General features: G+C 39.1%; 1 protein-coding gene across 5 annotated transcripts in view; it reads right to left on the bottom strand.

The window, feature by feature from the left end:
• Positions 1-853: 853 nt before the first annotated feature.
• The window catches only part of UIMC1 (ubiquitin interaction motif containing 1), a 95,596-nt gene continuing 70,804 nt past the window's right edge, over positions 854-25,645 (bottom strand). For all 5 annotated transcript variants that reach the window (XM_074350237.1, XM_074350236.1, XM_074350239.1 and 2 more), the window contains 5 exons: positions 6,753-6,837; positions 4,474-4,645; positions 2,890-2,953; positions 1,857-1,899; positions 854-1,333 (listed from right to left, as the gene is read on the bottom strand). In XM_074350237.1, coding sequence (XP_074206338.1) covers positions 1,123-1,333; positions 1,857-1,899; positions 2,890-2,953; positions 4,474-4,645; positions 6,753-6,837 — 575 coding nt within the window. In that variant the 3' untranslated portion in view covers positions 854-1,122. The remainder of the gene's footprint in view (positions 1,334-1,856; positions 1,900-2,889; positions 2,954-4,473; positions 4,646-6,752; positions 6,838-25,645) is intronic.

The raw sequence follows: 25,645 nt of genomic DNA, 5'->3' as shown, positions 1-25,645 counted from the left end.
TTGTTTTACAACAAAGGAAAAGAAAACTTTGGACTTGGTAAACCAGAAGTTAGGAGAGTCTGAAAGGTGTTCTGTTTACTTTGTCCCAGGATCCTTTCCTGGTCGGCAGCCACCTCATACCACCTTCCACGACATCTTCAAATCAGCTTGGGCCAAAGCTAGCTTCCTTAACATCTTTGTTTGGTCATCTCCCCTCAGGTAGTTGCTTCTGCCATTCAATATCCTCTCATCTTTGGAGTATGCCTGTGCGCTAAGGAAAGACTACATCTCTGTACTGCACTGGAAGCTCCTGGGCGATGTGGTCAAGAATGAGCACCCTTCTACTAATGTACTGAACTAGAAGCTATTTCCTGTTGCTGCTATGCCCTCTGACAACAAGAGAACCAATCTCGGTTTTAGCAGATGAATATGCAAGGCACGCTCACTGGTTAATCCAGGAAGAAAAAATAATTCTATAGGAACTAACAACTGAGTGTTCACTTACCAATTCCTGACAAGAATGGTAGGACATATCCCTTAAAGGTCCTATGCTCTGCCTGAGAATTCTTAACTGGGTGAGGCAGCAAGATGAAATGACAGGTCACTGAGTGGTAGGGATAACAGAACAGAAGTAGAACTCAATGCCCTGTCATCTTCCAGAATGATGTCAGAAAAAGTCAAGGGAGTAACCACACAGTGTTCAGAATTGTGCACTATACTTTCAGTGAATATAGGTATTGTGTCAAAGACCAGTAATGGAATTCATTCCGAAACATGTAATTTATGAGTCTGAGAACTAGCTCCAAAATTAAAATATCCCTCCCTCAAGCCCCACAACACAGAGACAAAAAGCAGCATCTCCATCTTACTGAAATAAGATTTCATACAAACATAGATAAATATATTTAAATTTTCTTTTAACTATAAGTTAATTCAAACAGACTGTTATAATAAAACAGAATACTATACACAGGTGTCTGTATAGCTCATAGAAAACATAAAAACCAGAATGCTGAGTGTGTGCTGGTGGCAAAAACTGCAGGGTCAGAACTTGCTCGACAATGAACTGGAGGCCACTAAGGCTTAATGAACTTGGCCCACCCCTATGGCTAATGGTTTTGTCAACCTTCAGACCCTAGAAATTTAGGATTTCCTCCTTTTTCCTCTGCCGGCTTTGGTCCGTGTCCGACTACCTGGCCGGACAGTAAGTTGCTTCTTGAAGTCCACTAAGCAATCTGTGGCTTCTGAAATAGAAACAAAAGACTTGATGGGAGACTCATTTAAGTCAAGATGTGCAAGGGAACTCTGCATTTCTTTGCTGCAGCCTGCCTCTTCTACCCCTGGTGAAGGCGCCCTAGAGAGAAGGAGAAAAAAATCAGAACGCAATACACACCTGCTAATAAGCACTGAGTATGTGTCACGCGTTGTACCAGCGGCTTTTACATATACTATCAGTTCACGTAATCTTTGGAATAATCCAGCCAGGTAAGTACTATCATTCCCCTTTCACAGATGAGGACATTGGGGAAACCATATACCCAAAGCCACACAGGCAGTGAGAAAATGAGGATTCAGACTCAAATTTCCAAGCTGTTTGAATTCTCAGTCAGAATACCAGGGCGGGGTAGGGACAGAAAGGCAGGGAGGAGTAAGACAGCTTTTCCTCTGCTTGTTTCAACACCAGAGTGAAGTGAGGGAGCTGTCCAATTCTTCGCCCAGGTTTACGGGGGTCACAGAGTTATATAGAGAGAGGTCACACGGTTGCACAGTTTTCTACTTTAATAGTTTAAATACCAAACTGTACACAGAACAGAGGACTGGGCCTCTGCTTTTCTAGAATGGCTGACAGTCACACTTAAGTGCACACTCCAATTTACCCGAAGGCTCCTGTTTCTGAAAACTTGGTCTTTATCTCTGCATCTGTGATGAGAGAAAAAGTAATAATGTTGTTAGTAGTGCTGTAATCATAACACTTCTCACCGGTAATATACTTTTAGGCACTGCTCTTCCTCAGGCTGACCCAGGTAGCTCACATCCCCAGTCCCCAGACCAACGGAATGGGAGCATTAGCCTCCAACAGGCTCAGCTGCTGAAGTACTGAGGTGAACACTTGTGAATGAATAACCACTGAATAAACCTACTCCCAATCTGGACTCGAGGAACAAGGACTTGCCACGGGAAATCTGCTACCTGCAGAGATTCACAGCCTGCTGATCTAGAGGCAGCAGGCTATGCAGCTCAGAGATGCTGCCTTTTAGTCATCAGAAGGCACAACAGATTTGCTTGATGGGAATGAACTACTAGAACTAGATGATAAGCAAAAGTTCCTTTCCCTTGTACACCTAGTAAATTTTAACAACAGCAACTATTAACACCAACAACAGTAACAGTAGCAGCTAACATGTACTGAAAGCCTACTTAGGAGGCTGGTGTTACTAACTATGCAATGTTCTTAAACAGTCCACTCTACCCCTTAAATATTAGGCACAGAGACAAGAGCTACTTCCTACACTCCCTCAGGAGCACAGGTTGAAACACTAAGCTAAAGGTAACATGAATGAAGCACAAAACATTCAGAGACGGTAGTACTGCCTGGTTTTCAATGCCTATTCCTTTAGAAGATAACTTGGGGCTTGTGCCATTCCCCTGTGATTTGGAAATGTTTTCTCCCTAGATCAATAGCCAGTCCAAATTTCAACGTTTATAAAGCCCAAAACAAAACACATGATGAACAGGGTATTTTCCCATCTTCCTTAGGGAGAGATGACCTAGACCAAGTCTCAAAGGCTGGCTAACTGGGTCAAATGTGCACCCAAATAACTCCAGCAAGAAGTTAGGGGAGTTGGTAGTGGTTATTCTTACTGGAAGGCCTTAGGCAGATGCCCAGAAAACTGGTGCTGGGATCCTCACCTGCAGCCTTGTACTCAGACTGTTCCAAGAGACTGAGGAGTCGGCCTTCACTGTGACCTTTTTCCTGTGACAGGAAAACAGATGAAAGCGTTACACCAAAGAGTCTAAAATATAGCTTCCTTAGCCCAGATCACACCTGTCTCCAGGAGAGAAGAGGTGTGGGGGCACAGCTGTAGGAAAGTCTTCTGCTTTCTAATAAATAAGGGTAAATAGTAAAAAAGCAAACTGTGATAAATAGAGTACATCTTTATGCCAAGAATATATCCAAGAATGGATACCAGAGTCAAGACAAATTATTCCACCAAGATCGTATTAGAGAACAGTAGCCTTTGACCTGTGAGAGATTTAAAATGGAAAACAAATTTCAAGGTAGCTTCTAGAGGCAGTGATGCCAGAGGATAAACTGGCTCTATGGTATAAGCACAAACCTGTAAGCTCCAATTCCAAATTATCATCTCAAAATCACCCCATTCCCACAGGGGCCCCTCTTCTTCTGTCATGACAGATAATGGCTTCTCCATCTCATGTGCAGTGACTGCTGTGTCAGGAAGCCTGGAACATGGGGTTGCTGCTTGATCTCTGATTTCTAAGCCAAGACTTGCTCTGCTTGATCTCTAATCACAAAGCCCAGAAAGCACATCCATCTTCCCAGTGACCAGGGACAGACCCTAAGACTGAGCACACAAGGTGTTCAACAGAGTTGATAGTGAGTATGTTCCTAACAATGGGGTATGACTGGATATCTTTTCTGGAAAGTAATTTGGCAGCATGTTACAAGAGATTTTTAAAATATTTAAATCCATTTCCCTAAGAGTTCCACTTCAGGAAATCTATTCTAAAGAAATAATCAGTGGTACAAAGACTGATTAATGTTTTAAACACAGCCTTATAATACAGCAGAAGTGGAAAGAATCTGAATGTCCAATAATATAAGAATGGTTAATTGCCTCTGTGTGATAGAAACATTAAGAGTATTTTAAAAAACAATTTAAAAATAAATTCAAGAAGGTACTTATGTTACAATGTTAAATGTATACAATATACACACATATGTGTATATATACACACACATATATATGTACATATATATAGTATGGTGTCAACTACATTAACAATGCATAGAAAAAAAGATTGGAGAAAAATAGGCCAAAATACTAAAAGATGTTATCTTGAGTAGCTAAATTATGGGTGATAATTTCCCCCAATTCTTCATACTTCTTTTGAACTTCTCGTATTTTCTACGATGAGCATATATTACTTTTTAATTAAAAGAAAAAATAATTTTACAAAGTGCAAATCTTATTTCAAGATAAACAGAAGAAAAGGAAGGAGGGGAGGGTATAGCTTAGTGGTAAAGCGCATGCTTAGCATGCACCAGGTCCTAGGTTCGATCGCCAGTACCTCCATTAAATTAAAAAATAATAATGATAATAAATAAAATAAATAAATATTACCTCCCCCCCCAAAAAATTGTTTTAAAATAAAAATAAAAGAAAAAAGGAAGGAGGGAGGATAGAGAGAAAAAAAGCCCAGAACAGAACTGTGCAGAGTTAGGTAGCCTTTCCTAAAACACTCCACACATACCTTTGGGTTCCGCAGCCACTGTGGACGCTTCCTTCGCACAGCTGAGCATACTCTCCTACTCTCTTCAGGCTCATCTTCTTGATCACGTCTTGCAAGCTGGAGACAGGACTCTACATGACACTGGTACTCTCTGAACGGGACTAGGGATTTACAGAGATAACACTTCTCATTCCTAGCCAATCAGAAGAAAGGGAGAAAAAGCAGTTTTAAGATTTGCTTTTGCCTCTGGGCTCCTAGATACGTCTCAAATTGTGTTTTTATGTCTTCAAAGTTATTCTGTGGAGAAGACATGTCAACGAAAGTAGATTCGCTCAGCAGGAACACCAGTAAAACTAACCCAATGCCAATCAAAAGGACTGAGTGATTAGTGGTTTCCCCTGGCTGTTTCTCTGTACCCTGCTGTTGCAGCAGTGGGGTAATAATGAAACAGCTCTTCTAACTATTTCAAACAATGCTGATTGCTCTTCAGACATAAAATATTCTGTCAAACTCTCCTCAAATTAAGTGTAATCGTTTTTTCAAAGGGAAGTTAAAAACTCAGACAGAAAAGGGAACACCAAGACCATCAAATCAAAATGACATTTTCACCAGGGTGAATGAACTTGTCTGATTAGTAAAATCAAGTCTGTCTATATGCTGATTTCCTTAATTCTACAATCTTCAACATCAACTAGAAGTTACCAAAACCATGTGGTTCTGCCAGAGGCTTCTGCATAACTTAATATACATAGTTATTTTTATATTTTTATAACAGCAGAGTTTGTGGAAAGAGAGGGAATTGTGTCCTTGAGGTAAGGTTTACTGGACATCGGTAAAAATGGAATCATTGGAGACAAAGGAAGAAAATGAACATTTACTAGGTATTTTCTCTGTGGTGAGAACTGGTGTAAGGCCCTTTAAACACAATTTCTCAATTAATTTTGGCCTATTAGGAAGGTATTATTCTCCCCAACGTTTTATAGCTAATAATTGTCAGAAGACAGGTCTGCCTGACTCATAAGATCATTTTAGTTTTAAGAAGTTAAAGAAAACTTTCCAAAGCTTGCTATCGTAGACTTCTTCTGGCCATTGCTATTCAGCTACTACAGCAAGGAAGATTTACATTGTCTCTAATGAGAAGTCTCTTAGGAGGTTTTTAAAATAGGAGAAGTCCGTCTCTCAAGTAAATAATCACTGGAGAGAATACAAGTAAAACTCTGCTTTATGAGAAAAGCTAGATTAGTGTACCTTTCAAGGTTTATCAATTAATGTAAAAAGCATTTATTAACCCCCTACTACATTAGAGACAGAAGCACTGTAAAAGAAGCATGAGTTTCAAAGTCAGGTAGGCTTTGCCAGTTCTGGCCACATGATCTTAACCAGTTACTCAGAATTTCTCTTCAGTTTCTATATCTATTTTTAAAAAAGAAAGAGTAATTACCTTACCAACTATTGTGACAGTTACAAAGTAAATAAAGCACCCAGCACGGTGGCTGGAACATAATATTAGGTGCTCAACAAATAGCTATTACCGGTATTGCTGTTCACACACATTTTATCAGATACTGAGGATATAAAATGAAGGTAAGTATCTGCCTTCAAATAACTCACAGCCTAGCCAGGGAGACAGAAATGTCAAAAAATGAAAGAAAAAATATTACTGCAATAGTGTGATGAATACAGTCCTAGAAGAATGAGTGCATGACAGGAGAATTTCAAAAGGAATTAAGTGGATCAGCCTCTGCTCAACTGGATTAGGGAAGGCAGCACTAAAATTTAGAGTCAAAGATAAGACCTATGTTTCAAAGACAAACATTTCTGTCTGATTAGAGCAGTGACTAACTGCTCTAATGTACTGCGGTGATGTCCTTACTTTCAGGAAGCAGCATTTATACTTGACCTTCCCAACGGTCCCCACTTTAGAATGCACTTCCTTTGTCAAGCTGCAACCCACAACCCAAGGAAGTCGTCAATATTGCCTAACTTTTTGCAACTCAACCATTACATTGCAAAATAGTTCATTGCTTCCCCAAAGCACCAAACACCAATATGCAAATTCAAAGAAAACAGAAAGCTAAGAGCAATGTGGAAGTGGAATAGGTGGCAGGATCTTTTCAGGGTAACAAAAAAGGGATACAGAGAGCATCTACACTGGAACACAAAAAAGAAATTCGGGCATTAAAGCAACAAAGTGATTGCCAGGCCAAAGAAAGCCAGGATAAGCGAGGAACTGGTCTCCTATTCAGTCTAAGCAATGGTATGTTAAGCAAGAGCTCCATAAACACAGCATACCTACTTACTTGTCAATGTCTAGGGAAGTCTGGGCAGCTGTCCCACTGCTGCTCTTGCTCTTGCTCTTGGCCTCTTTTTGTCTCCGAGTCAACACTTTCAACAAAAAAAGAAGAGAAGAAACAAAACAAAAAAAGAAAAACTGTTAGTGGGCAGTAAACTCTGAATATAAAAGACAGAATGTATAGGAAGAAGAACAGTTTAAAATCCTATTCCACTGGGAGAAGTGCACTGTCCAGAAACCTCTGCCTTTCTAGTTTAGAGAATATTACTTGTATAACATGGACTGAAACTGCCAGCCACAAGATATTCCCATATTTGGTAATGAGATCTATTTTTTTCCCCTCCTTTCCATGAGATCTAAAGATTAGTCCACCCCAAGAAAAGTTTTTGTGTACTACTCCAACTTGCAGCACTCAGGGGAAGGATTTATACTTTCTCAATGAAAACACTCCAATAGGTGCTTTATGGGATATAGCAATGATAGCTCCATCTGAGTGCCCACATCAGCTCCAATCTCACAAAACATTGGAAGCGTTCCATCTACAAGTGAGGAAGCCAGAGCTCAAAACAGTTAACACAACCAGTCTTTTCCACCACACAGCAGGACCATCTCTTTATTCCAGAAGGTATGGACAGCTTTAGCCCAAGTGGCATACAAATACTTTGTCTCACACCAAAAGGTGTCTGTTAATAAAATCATACTCTCTTAAAGAATCTTGGAATATTAATTAACCAACTGTTTTCCAGTCTTCATTCCTTGCCATTAACAAGGAAAACTGTGACCATCTCACGTCAAATCTTGCCTTCTTCTCTCCTGACACTTGAAATCCCCATGACAGAGAATTTAGGAAGGCTATCAGTTCACAAAATAATTTAGGTTATGAAACATTTATCTAGGTCAGGGATCAGCAAAATTTTTCTGTAAAAGACCAGAAAGTAAATATTTTAGGCATGGCAGGCCATATGGTCTCTGTTACAACTTCTCAACTGTGCATTGTAGCAGGAAGGCAGCCACAGATAACATATAAATAACTGAGTGTGGTATGTTACAGTAAAACTTTATTTACAAAAACAGGTGTCTGGTTAAATTTGGCCCTGGCTGGCCAGAGTTTACCTACCCTTCTATTCCAACCTCCTATTCATAAAAATCCCTTCTATAAGCATTCCTGACAAGGGATTTTACAATCTCAACTTGACTATATCCATTCACTGAGGAGAATTCACTTCCTCCCAGGAAAATCCATTCTACTATTACACAACAATCTGGCTCAATCTGCATTTACTGGGGGCTGTATGAATATAAGTTTACCCCTTTTCCCACAAGTAAACTCTATGAATACTTAACAATCTGAATTATAATTTTGGTTTTACTTAACTGCCTGACCTGTTAAAATGTAACCACCTTCAAAATAGGTACTAATAAGATTTGGAATGCAGAACTTTTTGAAGGCCTAGCTCTAATCCTTTTAATGATCCTCTAGAGACTGGTGTTATTATTCTGCCCTATATTAAAAGTATGAAAACAAACTCAAAGGAACTGACTTTGCCAAGCTATCACAACTGGTGAGAAGAACCTAGGATAGACTATAAATCCGTTTGATTCCTTTACCCATGTTTTACCTTCATAGTTAACCTCTTCTACATATACCCCAATTTGTCAGTCTCTCCTTATATGTGTGACACCCCAAAACGGACTCAATATTCCAACAGTCTGACCAGTAAAAAGAACACAAGAACCACAAGCTACCCCATCTGGACTCATGTTCTACTAATTCAGCCAAGGCTGTGTTTATTTTATTGACAATCCTGGTACATTACTGGTTTAAACTGAGCTTAAAGACAATTAAGACCTATACCCTACCCTCCCAAATCATCTTTAAAACTGTTATCAAGAAAGGTCTCCTAATTCTATACTTGGGTATCTAAGCTGTCCCCTCTTTAACAGAACTTTGTATTTATTCCTGTCTGTTGAAATCACCTACAGACTTGATTCTGTCATCTGATGTTATCACCTCTCCCAGCTTTGTGTCGTCTGCATATATGACAAGCATGCTTTCTACATCTTCATCCAAGTCACTGGGGGAAAATAGCTGTAAATGATATGGCCAAGGACATAGAAAACTCTGGCCTGTTACCAGGGAAACCTGTCTTAAATTTCCTTTAAATACTTAAGCAAATATTTATTGAGAATCTTCAATGTGCAAGTAATTTGGGGAGATACAGGAAATTATAAGGCATGGCCTTTGCTCTTAAGGAGTTTACAACTTACTATGAAAGACAGCACATAAACTCAATTAACTATAATACAAGGTGTAAAGAGATATGTGTAAAAAAACATGATCACACACAGAAGCAACTATGAACAGTATTTCTGTCTCTGAGAAGGATGAAAGGAACACCTGAGGACTGAAATAGGAGGGAGGCATATTTTTCACTATATAGTTTTCTGTACTGTTGAATTAAAAATTAAAAGGGCTAAGTATTTACCCAAAGAAAATGAAAACACTAATTCTAAAATACGTACCCCTATGTTCACTACAGGATTGTTTACAATAGCTAAGATATGGAAGTAACATAAGTGCTATGAATAGATGAACGGATAAAGATGTGAGGTACACAGACACACAGAATATTACTCAGCTATTAAAAAAAAAAGAAAGAAACCTTGTCATCTATGACAACATGGAATAGACCTAGAGGGTATTATGCTATGTGAAATAAGTCAGACAGAGAAAGACAAATACTATATGATTTCACTTATATGTGGAATCTAGAAAACAAATGAACAAATGTAACAAAATCGAAACAGAGGCACAGATACAGGTGGTTGTGGGAGAGAGGAGGGTGGAGGGAGGAGAGAAATAGGTGAGGGAGATTAAGAAGTACAAACTTCTAATTACAAAATAAATGAGTCACAGGTACGAAAAAAAAATTCAAAGGGAGAAGAAGAGACTAGGTTATAGCGAGGTCTTAGGCGCACAGCAGCTTAGAGAAGATGATCTATTTCTAAGGTTTCTTCCAACCCAGAGATTTTATAAGTAAAAATAAAGTACTGCAGGAGAAAAAAACCCTGGACACAGAAGTATAATCACCTTCAAAATCCACCTCCTATTCTATCAGCCAGCCCACATTTTTTTCTCCATCTTATATACAAGGACTTCATGAGAGATTTTATCAAGTGCCTTGCAGAAATCAATTCTTAAAAGGTTGGCATCTCAGATTACAGAAAACTTTAAGGGTTGTTTCCCCCTTCTTCTCTTTCTATTTGCACCCCCATCTTGAGTACCAAGTATTTTTCCAAAAGAAATACTTGGAAACCACTCTGAAGACAGGGCTGGAAAAAGAATTAATCACTTCTAGCACTTTATATATATATATATCTCTACTGCACCTAGCACATTTCGGGTATTTGTTTATATGTCAGTCTCCTTTCTACATCATACCACTCTCAGAATCCAGAGATTCCGGGTTTTGTTTTGATCTCTTCACCATCCCTAGCAGAGTCTAGCAACAGAATAGACACTAATAAATATTTGCCAATTAAATCATAGCAATGGATTCAAGGGAAAAGGGGGCTCTTGTTTTATGAAGACCTTCTCTGTGCCAGGGACTTAATAAACATAATTTCTACTTCTTACAACAATCCTGCAAGGCGTGTATCACTATCGGTATTTTATAGATGATGCAATAAACTGATCAAGATCACAAAGCTAAAACAACAACAAAGAAATATGGCACCAGGAATGCAACATGAGCTTGACTTTAAAGAAGCATATATTCTTCTACAAGAGCAAGCTACCTCCCCTGGGAAATAGGAGGGTTAAAGGATGGGAAGAGAAAAAGTGGTTAAGTGGGCAGGTGGAAAAAAGACTTGGTAGATGACTAAGAACTATATGCTAATTCTATTATTAAACATTATGATCAGAGCACACTGGACTGGGTCTTGCAGCTGCATTTTCCCTTTGAAAACTACTGCCCCTCCAAAGGAGCAGAAAGGTGTAAGTTGCTCTAAAGGAACCTCCTACTCTGGTTTACGAGTACTGAGAGAACCATTTCAACTAGCTGCAGGCAGTGAATTCAGTATGAAACTTGAGTCCAAAAACTTAGCTGCTGGTGACAACAGGCAAAGATTTCAAAAGGAAATAATGGAGTCTGAGGACAACTACCAGGGCAATGTAAGCAAAACAGAGAGGAGGGACATCACTGAAAGCTGAGAGAGCCACCTATAAACCTATGACCATTAACTTAGGCCTTTAGATACCACTGGATGGAAAATGCCCTCTGGAACCGTGCTTGGGACTTGGCTTGACACTGTTAAGATACAAAGAAGCAGTGGCACACAGCAGAATAAAGTGCACCAACTTTAGAGTCAGAAGAAATGGTCTCCAAGCTGGGACTCTACTAGCTGTGTTGCCTTTGGCAAATTACTTAAGTTCTCTAAGTATCAGCTGACTTACTCACAAAATGAGATGATAACATCTACCCTCATGGGTTTTGGTAAGGATCACATCTTGTAATTCAAATAAGTTGTATGAGTGTTCAGCCCACAGAAAGAACTCAGAAAACGTTAGTTGTTTATTATTGCATAATTCTCATTATTAGTGTTCCATATTTATTTCTTAGACTTATCCAAAGATTTAAGCCCATCCTTACAACCAATACTTACCAGTCTGTCTATAATTTGGGTGAGGTCTTAGTCTTAAATGGTTGCCATTCTGATTTGTACAAACAGAATGGACAAACAACTAAAACATTACAGAATAATTTCCAATACTATGTAAACATCAGCACATTTGTTTAAACCTAAAATGAATAAGCAATCAAAAACTAAAACATATAGCCTTGAACTGTAAATAGTAAAGACAATGGCTCCTTGAGGAAAGTGAAACTTATATGTACAAAAAAGAGAGATTTGGCAAAATGACAGTGGATAGTCTGTTTGTCTTCCTCAACTTCAAAACCACCTCAGCAGGAAATAACTGAGTTGTTTATGTTCCTGCTAAGACTGCCCACACTCCAGCCTACCATTTTCTCACTGGGACCTAAGAGGAAAAAGGGAAGGCCTGCTCCACTTGCATGTTGCCTGCCTCAATGCTGCAGCCTTCCCCTACAGACTAGTCCCAACAAAAAGGCTATCAGTAGAACTAACCATTATCTACCATTTTAAGACATGTAGTTATTTAAATTTAAATCTTAATGAGAATTAAATATAATTTAAAATTCAGCTCCTCAGTCCCATGAGCCACATTTCAAGTGCTCAACAGCCACATGTGATTAGTGGCTACCATGTTTGATCCTACCGATACAGAACATTTCTGTCATTTCAGACAGTTCCACTGACTAGCACTGCTCCTTTAAGAGATAACCAGGAGTAATCCTGTTTTGCCTTAAATCTGTTTACCTTGGATACCCCAAGAAAGTCAAGCTTCCCATAGCATCTCTCATTACCTAGATTCTCATCCCCACATGACTCTAATCTCTCTTCTGGGGAGACTTTTCTAATATGATTCAGTCTCCCACTCCTGCTCTCAAAATGACTCTGCCCTCTGGAATTTGGGTCAGTGATCAAAAAAAATCCCCAATATTCTCAGCCTCCTCTGTATGAGTGTCCCCTTCATCTTCTTACCATAACTGAAAGATGGCTGTCCTCTGAGGGTACTTCTCCTCTTTGTACCTTCTCAAATACTGGCTGTTTCGTCTTCCTTACAAACACAGTACCACTGACCAGGAAGTGGGATAAATATCCTCTCACACCAAATTGCTGCTTCCAGACTACTGGAAAAACCTAGTATGAAGCACGAACCATTCTGCTACCCCTGCTACTCTATCCTAAAGTAGTCATCTACGATCCTCCTGGTCACCCACCCCACCCACCTTCCTAGCCATTCACTGAAAATTTTAACATGTCATTTACTGTCTTCCTTTTCACCACTTCTGCCATCAGTCTTGGTGATTTTAATATCTATGTATTAGTCTGAAGAATATGAAGCTGCAGTTTTTGTAGCTCAACCTAAGGTATGACTCACTCAGTATCTGTCCTCTCACTTCCTTGACATTTTGGCTATCAACTCCCATGGATCATACCATCTCAGCCTTTCTCAAGCAGGGTTCTGAGAGAGAAGTCGGCCTAATACCATCGTATATAATACATTAACCTCTGTCCTCTGCATCTAGAACAGTACCGGTTATGTACCATCCTGGGGACAAGTAAGGAAAACAGTTGATTCCGTTTCTGTGCTCTGTGGTTCCAGTGACGAACCCTGATTGAGCCTGTCAATAATAATCATGCCACTTCCAAGATCACCACCACCTCTCTTTTCCAACTCACTCCCTCTAATTCCCTCGCTCTAATAATCCTCCAGCCCCACTAGGACGCCAAATTCCAGTCTATCACCGTTTCGTTGTTCGTCACCCTATCACGTCCTCATTTTCCTTCTTACCTAACTTGGATTTCTTGGTTATCATACTAACAATTCCCTTGAATATCCTCTCAATTTATTCTAATTTCTGTTGTACTCCCGGCAAAACCCAATTTTGGTTAAATCCAGTTCTCCACCTATTATGTTCCCCTACCTGTGCAACACAATGGTGCTGACTGTGCTCATGTTAATATTTAAGACCACAAGCCTCAAGTGCCCCCTTGCTAGGCTGACAGTGATTGCCTAGCAGTCCTAATGTTTCCACAGTCAGTTTATTCTGCTGAGACTACTTCACATCTCTGCTTTCCTCAGACTTTCAATATCCATCCTGCCTCTGCTGTCACCATTCTTTTTTGTTCCAATATAGTAACTTTATTGAGATAAAGTTACATATTATAAAATTCACTAAAGTATATAGTTCATGGTTCTTAGTATATTCAGAGTTGTGCAACTATCACCAGTGTCAATTTCATAACATTAATTTCCATTAACTAAAAAAGAAACCAGTTCCCATTAACAGTCATTCTCCTTTTCCCTCCAAACTCCCAGACCTAGGCAACCACTAATCTTTCCTTTTCTATGAATTTGCTTATTCTGGGCATGTCTTATAAATGGAATCACATAATACATAGGCTTTTGTGACTGACTTCTTTCATTTAACCTGTATTTTCAAGGTTCATCCATACTGTAGCATGTAACAGAACTTCATTTCCTTTTTTCCCAGAACAGCTGCACCATTTTACATTCCCACCAACAATGTACTAGGGTTCCAACTTCTCCACATTTTTACCAACACTTGTTATTTTCACTTTTTTTTTCAATAGCCATTCTAGTAGGTATGAAGTGGTATCTTGTGGTTTTGACTTGCATTTCCATAATGACTAATTATGTTGATCATCTTTGTATGTGCTTGCTGGCCATTTGTATATATTCTTTGGGAAAATGTCTATGTAAACCTTTTGTTTTAATTGGGTTCTTTTTAAAAAAAATTTTTTAAATTGTACAGTTAGTTACAATGTGTCAATTTCTGGTGTACAGCACAATGCCCCAGCCATGCATACACACACACATATTCATTTTCATATTTTTCCTCATTATAGGTTATTACAAGCTATTGAATATAGTTTCCTGTGCTACATAGAAGAAACTTTTTTTAATCTATTTTTATATATGGTGGTTTAATTGGGTTCTTTTTTGTTGTTGAGTGGTAAGAGTTCTTTATAGATTCTGTAATCTAGACCCTTATCAGATATGTAATTTATAATTATTTTATCCCACTCTGTAGGTTTTCTTTTCACTTTCTGGATAGTGTTCTTTGATGCACAATAGTTTAAATTTTGATTAAGTCCAATTATCTATTTTTTTCTTTTGTTGTTTGTGCTTTTGGTGTCATATCTAAGAATCCATTGCCAAATTTAAGGTCATAAACACTTACTCCTAAGAGATTTTTATAGTTTCAACACTTACATTTAGGTCTTCAATCCATTTTTTTAAATATGGTGTGAGGTAGGGGTTCAACTTCTTTTGCATGTGGATATTAATTTGTCCCAGCACCATTTCTTGAAAAGATATTTTTCCTCCCCACTGAATTGTCCTATGGCCTTGTCAAAAATGGACAGCCCATAAATGTATGGTTTTAATTCTGGACTCTCAATTCTATTCCAGAGACAGATAGATAAATAGATTGACTTACCTATTCTTAGGCCAGTCTTGATTTGTAAGTTGTAAAATCCAAAACTGTGAACCCTCAACTATGTTCTTTTTTAAGGCTATTTTGGCTATTTTGGATCCCCTGTATTTCCCAACCTCAAAAAATGGAGTCACAATCAACCTAGTTGCTTGGAGCAAAACCTTGGTGTCACCTCTGAGTTTACACTTTCTCTCATACTCCAACAAATCCTGTAGGTTCAACCTTCAAAAATACACCCCAAATTTGACAACTTCTTCACCTTGCATATATCACTGTGATCCAAGTAAACATTAGACCTTGCCTGGAACACTGCAATAGCCTCCTGTTTGGTCTGTTTTGCTTCTACTTTCGTTCCTGTCCCTCTTACGGACTGTTTTCCACATAGTAGCCAGAGTTAGATTACATCACTCCCTTGCTCTCAATCCTTCTATGGCTTTTCATCATATTCAGAAAAAAGTGCAAAAACCCCATGGCTTCTCTCTCCTCTTTCCCCTGTGGCTCATCCCACACTTCAGTCACTGTGACTTCCTTACTGCTCTAACAAACATGCCAAACACACTCTTGCTTTAGAGTCTTATATACTTAATCCCTTTATGTAGAATGACTCTATTCAAATAACACCTTAAGAAGCCTTCCTTGATCTTTTTATTTAAGAGCCCTGCCCCTCCATGCCCTGGTCATTCTCTTTCCTCTTTTCTCATTTTATGTTTCTTAAATTTTATTTATCATCTGTTTCCCCCATGAGAATGTAAGCTTCGTGAGACCACGGATTTCTTTTGTTCAGTGCTGTATCCTTACCTTGTATAACAGTATCTGGGTCACAGTAGGTGCTAAATAAGTATCGACTGGGGGCCATCAGTAAAGGAGCCTAAATAACAACATGATAAACAACACAGTCTTCTGAATTACTCAGGGACTCTCTAAAGTTGAGCATCCTACAGTAGGCTTAGTCAGAAACCTAAGTGAGAGATGCCTTGGATCATCTTGACCCTCAGTCACAAAGTTTGACTGATTCTCTCAAGAAAAGATTCTAAAATCTGTCCACTCTCATGACACTGCTTCATTAGTTGTCTTGTTGTTTCTAATTTCAATCTCTCTAGTCAATTTTCCATACTGCTCCAAGAATAACTCAGGCCCAGCATTACCAGTTGGCAGTACCTAGGAAGCCTTCTCTGACCCAAGAAGGCAACAATCTCTACACGTGAACAGGACCCTATGTTCATATCTATCACAGCATTTCTCACACAACATTCTAATTATTGCTTTACCTATTTACTTCCCCCAGCAGACTACCTCTTAATCACATCAGTATTCTACATTCCTGGCATAAAATTGACGCTCAATATACATGTATATTTAATGGGTGGAGAGAAGCAAGATGCCGTAGTAGAAGGACGCTTGTAGCTCACCGTCTCCCACAAATACACCAAAACTCACATCTACGGACCCACTAAGACAACCAGAGCACCTGCGGAACTGCGACAGAACATTGCCCTCTTCGAAAGACAAAGATGCCAAAAATCTGGTAGGAAAAAAGGAAAAAAGAAAGAAGAAAAAGCAAAACAGTGCGGGACTGATCCCACAGGGAGGGAGTGGCTAAAGAGGACAAGCGCTCATTCTCTGGGTCTCCCCTCTCCAACGGAGAGGCCAGTAGGACGGAGGGGGAAACTCCGAGGCTCAAATCTGCCCCGAGCACCCCTTGACCGACAGAACTGAGTTAAATGGGCACAAAGGGTCCCCGCAACACCCAGCCGGAGACGCAAGCCGGCAGCTGGGGCTGGGGCAGGCGGCCCGAGCCGGGCAGAGGACTGGGGTGGCTGCACTGAGGCAGCCCCGGGGGGACTGCAGGGTGCTGTGTGCCGTGGCTGGGAGGGGATACGGAGCAGAACAACCTCGGTCCCCCATAAATTGCAAAAAAAAAAGCAAAGCAACATGGCTGGTGTGCCCTGGGGGGAGGGGCGCCATAGCCTTTGTCTCCTCAGACCTGCGCCACCATTACTAGCACTTCTCGCAAGAAGAGATGAGGGACTCAGCCACAGCCGCCATCTCCTCCTGTGCACAGCACCCAAGCGGGGGTGGGGCCAAGACCTGAATCGGCACCCAGGGGCTCCGCAACCTCCTAGACATGACTGAGACTTGTTTACAGCTGAAGGCAGATAAGATCTTCCTGCCCTGGCCCCTCAGAGAACTTGCGCAGCCAAGATAAACAAGGAGCTGAGATTTGGCACGGAGCAGAGGCAGGGCCGTTCAGTGGTCTTCCCTGAACCCACCTTCGGGTGGAGTGGGCAGCTGCACAGAGCAGCGGAGCAACCGGCGCTGGGAAAGGGCGGGCGGCAACCCGCTTTCCTGGCAGGAACGCAGCACCTGACCCAGTGTTGGGAGGGGGCGCGATCTGCTAGCCGACAGCCACTAGGAGCAGCACAGAAGAGGGCGCCAACAGAGGGCCTCTGGAAACAGCAAGCTGAGTTTGCAAAACAGGGTGAAGACACAAAGACCTCTCAATAAAATCATTAAGAGCACAGCGTCTCCAGAACTAGATAACTGATACTCCTTAAGCCCCAGTGCCAGAGAGATACGAGCACTATGAAGAAGCAGAGGAACCACTCCCAATTAAAAGATCAAGAGAAATCCCCTGAAAGCACGATCAAAGAAATAGACATTGATGGCCTACTAGATCAAGATTTCAAAAAAGGAGTGAGCAAAGTACTGAAGGAACTAAAAGAAATAGGGTTTAGAGATATAAAATGTCAAAAATGAAATAGAAGCTATAAAGAAGAACCAAGTAGAATTAGTAAACTCATTTGCTGACATGAGATCTGATCTAAAGGCTGTACAAAGCAGGTTAGATAATGCAGAGGAACAAGTAAGTGACCTAGAAGACAGGACAACAGAAAGCACCCAACCAGAACAGATGAAAAATAAATAAATAAATAAATAAAAAACAATGAAAACAATATGGGACCTATGAGATAATATAAAGCGTGCCAATCTACACATAATAGGGGTTCCAGAAGGGGAAGAAAGAACAAAGGGAACTGAAAAGGTCTTTGAAGAAATCATGACTGAAAACTTCCCAAACCTAAAGAAATCAGATATCCAAGTACAGGAGGCTCAGAGGGTCCCAAACAGGAAGAACCCAAACAGACCCACACCAAGACATATTATAATCAAGATGGCCAGAGCCAAGGATAAAGAAATGATCCTAAAGGCAGCAAGAGAAAAACAGAGTGAGTTACAAGGGAACCCCCATAAGGATCTCAACTGATTTCTCTACACAAACACTACAGGCCAGAAGGGAGTGGCAAGATATATTCAAAGTCCTGAATGAAAAAAAGATGCAGCCTAGGATACTCTATCCAGCAAGGCTATCCTTTAGAATAGAAGGAGAGATAAAGAACTTCACAGGCAAGCAAAAACTAAAAGAGTTTAGCAACGCTAAACCCATGCTAAAAGAAATATTGACAGGTCTACTATAAATAGAAAAGCAGGATGCTACAAAAATGAGAAACTCATAACTGGAAAGGAGATAACTGCCATGAATTACAAAAAGAATAAACACAAAATTGTAAAAGAAGACATCTAAATCATTAAGAGTGGGAGAGGGAAGCAAGGAAAGCCATTGTGGAAAACAGTATGGAGACTCCTCAAAAGACTAGGAATAGACTTACCATATGACCCAGGAATCCCGCTCCTGGGCATATATCCAGAAGGGACCCTACTTCAAAATGACACCTGCACCCCAATGTTCATAGCAGCACTATTTACAATAGCCAAGACATGGAAACAGCTTAAATGTCCATCAACAGATGACTGAGTAAAGAAGACATGGTATATTTATACAATGGAATACTACTCAGCCCTAAAAACTGACAATATACCGCCATTAGCAGCAACATGGATGTTCCTGGAGAATGTCATTCTAAGTGAAGTAAGCCAGAAAGAGAAAGAAAAATACCATATGAGATCACTCATATGAGGAATCCAAAAACAAAACAAAACATAAATACAAAACAGAAACAGACTCACAGACATAGAATACAAACTTGTGGTTGCCACGGGGGCGGTGGGTGGGAAGGGACAGACTGGGATTTTAAAATGCAGAATAGATAAACAAGATTATACTGTATAGCACAGGGAAATATAAACAAGATCTTGTGGTAGCTCATAGTGAAAAAAGAAATGTGACTGAATATATATATGTTCATATATAACTGAAAAATTGTGCTCTACACTAGAATTTGACATAACATTGTAAAATGACTATTACTTAATAAAAGTTTAAAAATATATATATTTAATGAATCAATTTGGCAAGGTAATTTCTTATTCACAAGTTTGGTGGAGTGTTTTCTTGGCTTTAAGAACAACAAAAAAGAATATTTTTATGATGAAAATGTCTCTAGAGCTTGATTTGAAATAACTCATGAAATAAAAAGATCCTCTCTGCCTCATTCTATTCAATAAATAAATTCTTGTTCTCTCAGGTACAAGACTTGATAATGTTATTCTACTAGTGATAGCTTCTAACTAAAAAATCCTAATAGATTATGCTGATACTTCCTAAGTATAAACAACCCTAAAAAGGCAGGCATCACTGGGTCCAATTTACAGATGAACAAATAAAGGCTCAGAGTCCTCAATCCTGTAAATACCTGGAATAAGATATGATTCCAAATCTATCAGACTCCAAAGCCAGCACCATAATACCAAACTGCCCTCTTTGTCGTAGAGAAGCCACAGAAGCCCCCTGTCCCTACCCTACTCAAGTTGTAGTAATTTCCTTTCAAGTTTACAGAGGTAAGTTTGCTTTCTCAAGAAGGTACACTTGCATGTTGAGCTCCTGACCTTAGTCTTCAGTGCTGCTGTAGTTAACCCCTGCATCTGAAGTGACAGCATGGCTTCCTCAACACTTTTCCAGACAAAGACAAAAGTACTCATATAAAAATATTCTTGGCAGTGCCTCCACCACCTTGAGACTTAAAGCAAAGAATCAATACTGAGAAAAATCTTTAAATTAACAATCCTTACTTAGGATACAGAAATAAAGGGCCTACAACCATTATATTTTTATGTACAAAACTCCTCAATCTATGAAGTAATGAATAATTTAGAGGTCTTAAGGAAACAGTCACTTGTCTAGTTCTCACTAGTTCTTGTGTATAATATTTATAGCACAATCTTTTTCTTTAAAAGCTAGAATTTTTATTTAAGCAGTTTGAAATTTTATGTCTAGAATTTTTAAATAATTAATATTTTCTGACCCATGAATTAAATTTTGGGAATCTACTCTGAGGAAATCACCTGAATTTAGACACGATTATAAGACAAAGATATTTTATCAAAGCATTATTTTAACAACGAAAAAAGTTAAACAACCCAGTGTTCAAATACAGGATGAAATACTATGCAGGGATTCAAAATTAAGACTGAAAGGAAATAAACTAAAATATTAACCGTCATTCTGGGGGGAAACTGGATTTGGGGGTGATTATTTGGGGATTATTATTTTTCTGTGTTAACAATTTTGTTTCAATGAGTATATACCACTTTTATAATTTAAAAATTGTTTAAATATCAAGAGACACCCTCAATGAAATAACAGATCTGAGCAATCATCATCAATGACCATTAGCTGAAAGCTGGGCTCTCTAAATGGATGGATTAGGCTGATCCCACTTATCAATCTTAACATCACAAAAGAAAGATAACCAGACAGTATGTGTCTCACAGTCTGATGTAATATGAAGCATATAATACCACCCATGAAGTATTCTTGTAAAAAAAAAAATCTAAGCTGAATCTAATCAAGCCTCAAATAAAACTAGAAGTTTCCAGAAATTATAGTCCAGAACAGAACATGTTAAAGATCTCCACAGCTACCACCAGAAGTAATTCTGATAGTTCATCTGATATTTTGACTTCACACATGTTTTCACACAGATGACTTATGTCACATCAACTCTGTTCACCAGGAAACAGTCTGGATCAATCAAACTGTTTCTTTTAGGTAATTGAAAATCTGACAAGATCAATTCTGATGAGATCAGACTTCATGTACACATTCAGGGGTGAAAGATTCTAATACTCTGCCTTCCTAAAACTGACTGAGGCTTCTATGGTCTCCTCATACTTTCCCTTGTGTTCGTCCCCACCTCTACACATGGGAAAGGAGATAAAATACAGCAATGAAAAATGCTAGCTCTGGAGTCAGGCAGACTTGGGCTTGGGCCCTGGCTCTGCTGCTTATTAACTATCTGATGTTGGACAAGTATTAAACGTCTCAGATACCAGATTCCTCATGGGTAAAATGGAGATAACAATAACACTTATCCTCTAAGATAATTATAGTCCTGGCTGTGGCTCTGTAATAGTTATAATGAAAATGACTGATCTAACATTAATTCGTTGAACTTTCTTCTTTCTTAAAATGCTCTAGATGCCTGAATTAAAACGTGTGACTAGATCATGAGGTGAGAGAATTTCTCTAAAGTGGTTTTTAGCTGTTAATATTCCTTCAACACATAATGCTATGGGTATTAACTCAGGTGTTAATAAGAGCTATTTTATTTTTCAAGGAAGGAATAAGCACATATAGTAGGGAAAAAACTGCTATAAGAAATCCCGAGGCCTGGCCCTTTAGCGGCAAGGCACAATGAGTAGGGGTAACTGAAACAAAGACAAAGTCAAGGTCAAGAGGAACAAAATAAGAAGAGTGAAGACACTGAGAACTTAAGAAGACATGGATTGCAGTCAGACTGCCATTTCACATGCCACATCATACAGTGGCCTTACTAATGCATCATAGTGGAGTTGATATAATTAAATGTTCCACAGAAAGGTTGAACAAAAATTATCAGAAGACAACTGAGATGATGGGAGGTAGAGGGGAGGGGAGAGGACCATATAATTCTGCCACATTATTAATACAAGGAGAGAGAGTTACATGCAGTAGGACATAACAAGTCTGGAGTGGAGGTACTTGGTCTAAGTTCATCCACAGCGGCTAAGAGTTATGATGTATTTCTTTGTCAGTAGGCACTCAAAATACAATGGTGGCCTCTACAGAAACACCAAACAGTTTTGGGGTCAAGCCTATTAAAGAAGAACCTACTTTAGATATTTCACTTTGGGCATCTAGCTCCTGCTGACTACTGTGTCAGGCAACCACCTCCTCCTACCTCTTAGCTTCCTCCTCCCATTATCAACAGCAATGAATTCTTTACCCTTTCTCCGTGCTGCCCACCCTTCCTCCTCCCCTCTCCAATTCTGCGTGGATTCCAGTACTCATTTCCCCATATCAGCGCCACTTCTTTTCACACTGATTAGATCCTTCTGCAGGATCAGCACTGCTTCTGCTTTAAGAAATAAAAGCTTTGACAGTGTTTAAACACAACAAGGAGGTTGCCATGCCAGGCTACATACATTTGGAAACTTGGTGAGAACTCATGGATGGGTAGAAAAAAACTGGAAAGCACCTTTGAAGCAAAGGGCAAATCATTTATAAAGAATTTATACGAACTGATACGAAAAAAACAAAGAACCCAAGAGATACTTGGGCAAGTTCAGAAATGAAGCAATTCTTCAAAGAAGAAATACAAACTGGATTTTTTTTTAAAAAAAGAAAAAAATTCAACTTTACTAATCAAAGAAATATAAAATATAATGAAAAGTTACCGATTATCTATCAAATATGCCATGATTTAAAAATATATATTCGTCAGTATTTGTAATGGTATGATGAAAGGAACACTTTCATATGCTACTAGTGAAATTTTAAATGAGTATAACTTTTTCAGAAAGCAATCTTAAAACTGTATACATATAATCCAGTAATACCACTTTTTGTAATCCAGTTTAAAGGAAAAATGAGAGATTCAGACAATTTATACAAGTCTTGTTGCTATTTTAGATGCATGTCTTCAACAGAGGGGGGAAAAGGGTAAAAAACCCATACCTGATACTAGAGGAACACTTAAGGATCTGTCCTTTTTCTCACCAATCAGAAATAATCCTGTACTCAATCAAATTAAGAGTAAAATATCTAAAACAAATAAAAACATAAACAACAAGGAAAAAAATCCCTTCTACCTCTGTGAGTGCTTACTGCCTCTCTATTTTAGCACTTCAAACTGATCCGAATCATCCTTAGTCATGCCCAAGTCTGTTTGCCTTGCTGGACTGTAAATTCCCTTAATATAAATGTGAGGTCCCATTCAGCTCTGTATCACTGCCTTATCACCTTGTGAGTACCCCTAGAACCTAACACAATACTTCACTAGTAGCAGGACATGAAAATTTTTAAGTTGAATTATTGTACAAAGCAAATTAATCAATGACTTCAGAGACAATATAATCTTATACACATAATGACATATAAACACACATAAAGGACATGAACAAATGCTAAATTTATAACTGACCTAATTCTACCACAATTTGGAATAAATTCAATTCCATGAGATTACAGGAATGAGTTATTAGATTACAGTAGTCACAATCTGCAGTCATCCCCTTTAAGCCTTTCTCCTGCCTGCCTGGAACACAGATTTGAGGTCTAGAGATATAATAGCCATCTTGAAACCATAAGTAAAGAAGCTACAAGTCAAGAACTGTAGAGCCAAAAGAGAAAAGATTTTGTTACGTGAGAAAAAGAACCCTACATGTTAAACCCATTATTAACGGTGTTCTCTTTTATTGTGATTGACAGAATTTTCTTACAGATACTAAATAGGGTTTTCCATTACTTGTTCTGTATTAATAAATGATATGTATCCACCCGCTTGGCTAAAGCAGGGGTGGACACAAATAAAACCAATCAGAATCTTTCACTAGACTAACTTATGGTCTCAGGAGAAAGAATTCCTTCTTTCCATTAAAGGCTAAAAATCTATGGCTACTGGCAGACATTTTGCTTGCCCCTTAAAAAAAGCACATCTGTTGAATAGAGACAAGTAGACTCAAAAGATGGAGAGAGACATCATCTGAGCTCCAAGATCTGGCTCTGCCTGAAGCGTATCCCAGGCTTCCCAATTTTTGTGCAAACTAACTTCTCTTTTTTGCTTAAGAGTACTTGAATTATATTTTGACACTTGCACTCCAAACAGTCCTATATACTACACTGGGGTAAACACATAAGCAATTCTTTCACAGGCTGAAAAAAACTTTGCCCTATATTAACCCATATAACTCATTATGTTTGTCATTCTCCAACTGCCTACTATTTACTTTCATTAACGCCCATACTATAACCACACTGAATCTCATGCTGTTTCTTGTATACCCCTCATGTTTTTCTATTTATGTGATTTTTGCCGACTGTTCTTTTACATTAGTGCCATTCCCTCTAAATCTAATCACATTTCCTCTGAAACACCACAGGATTTTCTTTATGCCCCTTAGTAGTTCTGACTTGTATTACAGTTATTCACGTGTATGTCTTATCTACCCAACTGCACTGTAATCTCACTTTGTTTGGATTTGTGTATCTCCCCACAGGTCAGTCTGTGGCCATAATCCATGTTATTTCTACTAAGCCTATGCTACTTTGCCAATTGTTAACACCTCAGTAGTTAGGTGTCAGTAGTGATATACTCAATCTAATCCTCCTGGGTACCACACAAAAGCCACATTAATACAAGTGAGAAGACTGAATGGGGTATAAATTATATTCAGGTAGGCAAAAACAGATACATGAAACAGGAAAAAAGTCAACTCTGTCTAATTTAAGAAACGTTTCACTTAGAGATGTTCAGGTCTTAGGATTTTTGGCTGACTCACCCAAGTCAAGCCTATTTTTCTAGGTCTCAGTCCTTCTCTGACAGCTCTCAGGCAAATCTCTATCAAGAACTCTTACCTCCACCCACCCACTTACCCGCCATTATTTTTTCAGGAAACATCCATGGAGAGAAAATCCACTCCTGGCAGAATCCACACCCCTGTATCTAGGCCCAAAGTGTATACAGTTAATGCCTTCAGCTTTCGTACCTCTGCTATGATCTACTTCTCACTAACTTTTTCTTAGCACTTTGACTCTCATGCCTTTTCGTGCCTTCCATCTTTCCCTTAGCTCTACCTGGCTGGCGGCTCATCCTTCATGTATTAGCACACAGAAATACAGACCTCAGAAAGACTACACACGCAAGAATATTCAACAATAACCACAGCTGCCATTTACTGAAAATCTAAAACAATCTAGACACAGTGCTAGGCACTTTATAAATTCTCATGATAATCCTAATTATGTCAGACTAATTTTGCAAATGAGGCACCTGATCCTCAGAGAGTAAGATAATTTGTCAAATATTACTGTCAAATATTACAGCTGACAAGCATTAGGCTGAAAGTTAAGTTCAGATCTACTTAGTTCCAAAGCCCATGTTTCTCCCACTCTATCATATTACCAAAAATAAAATGTTGACTGACATAATTAGGATTATCATGAGAATTTATAAAGTGCCTAGCACTGTGTCTAGATTGTTTTAGATTTTCAGTAAATGGCAGCTGTGGTTATTGTTGAATATTCTTGCGTGTGTAGTCTTTCTGAGGTCTGTATTTCTGTGTGCTAATACATGAAGGATGAGCCGCCAGCCAGGTAGAGCTAAGGGAAAGATGGAAGGCACGAAAAGGCATGAGAGTCAAAGTGCTAAGAAAAAGTTAGTGAGAAGTAGATCATAGCAGAGGTACGAAAGCTGAAGGCATTTCCCAGCTTCCACCCTTGTCTCCCAACCCAACAATCAATTCACACAGCAGCCACAGTGATCCTTTACCCAAATATTAATTCATTCTTTATGCT

Source organism: Camelus bactrianus, chromosome 22 (genome assembly GCF_048773025.1).
Source record: "Camelus bactrianus isolate YW-2024 breed Bactrian camel chromosome 22, ASM4877302v1, whole genome shotgun sequence".
Lineage (NCBI taxonomy): Eukaryota > Metazoa > Chordata > Mammalia > Artiodactyla > Camelidae > Camelus > Camelus bactrianus.
This window is presented reverse-complemented; position numbering and strand designations above follow the sequence as displayed.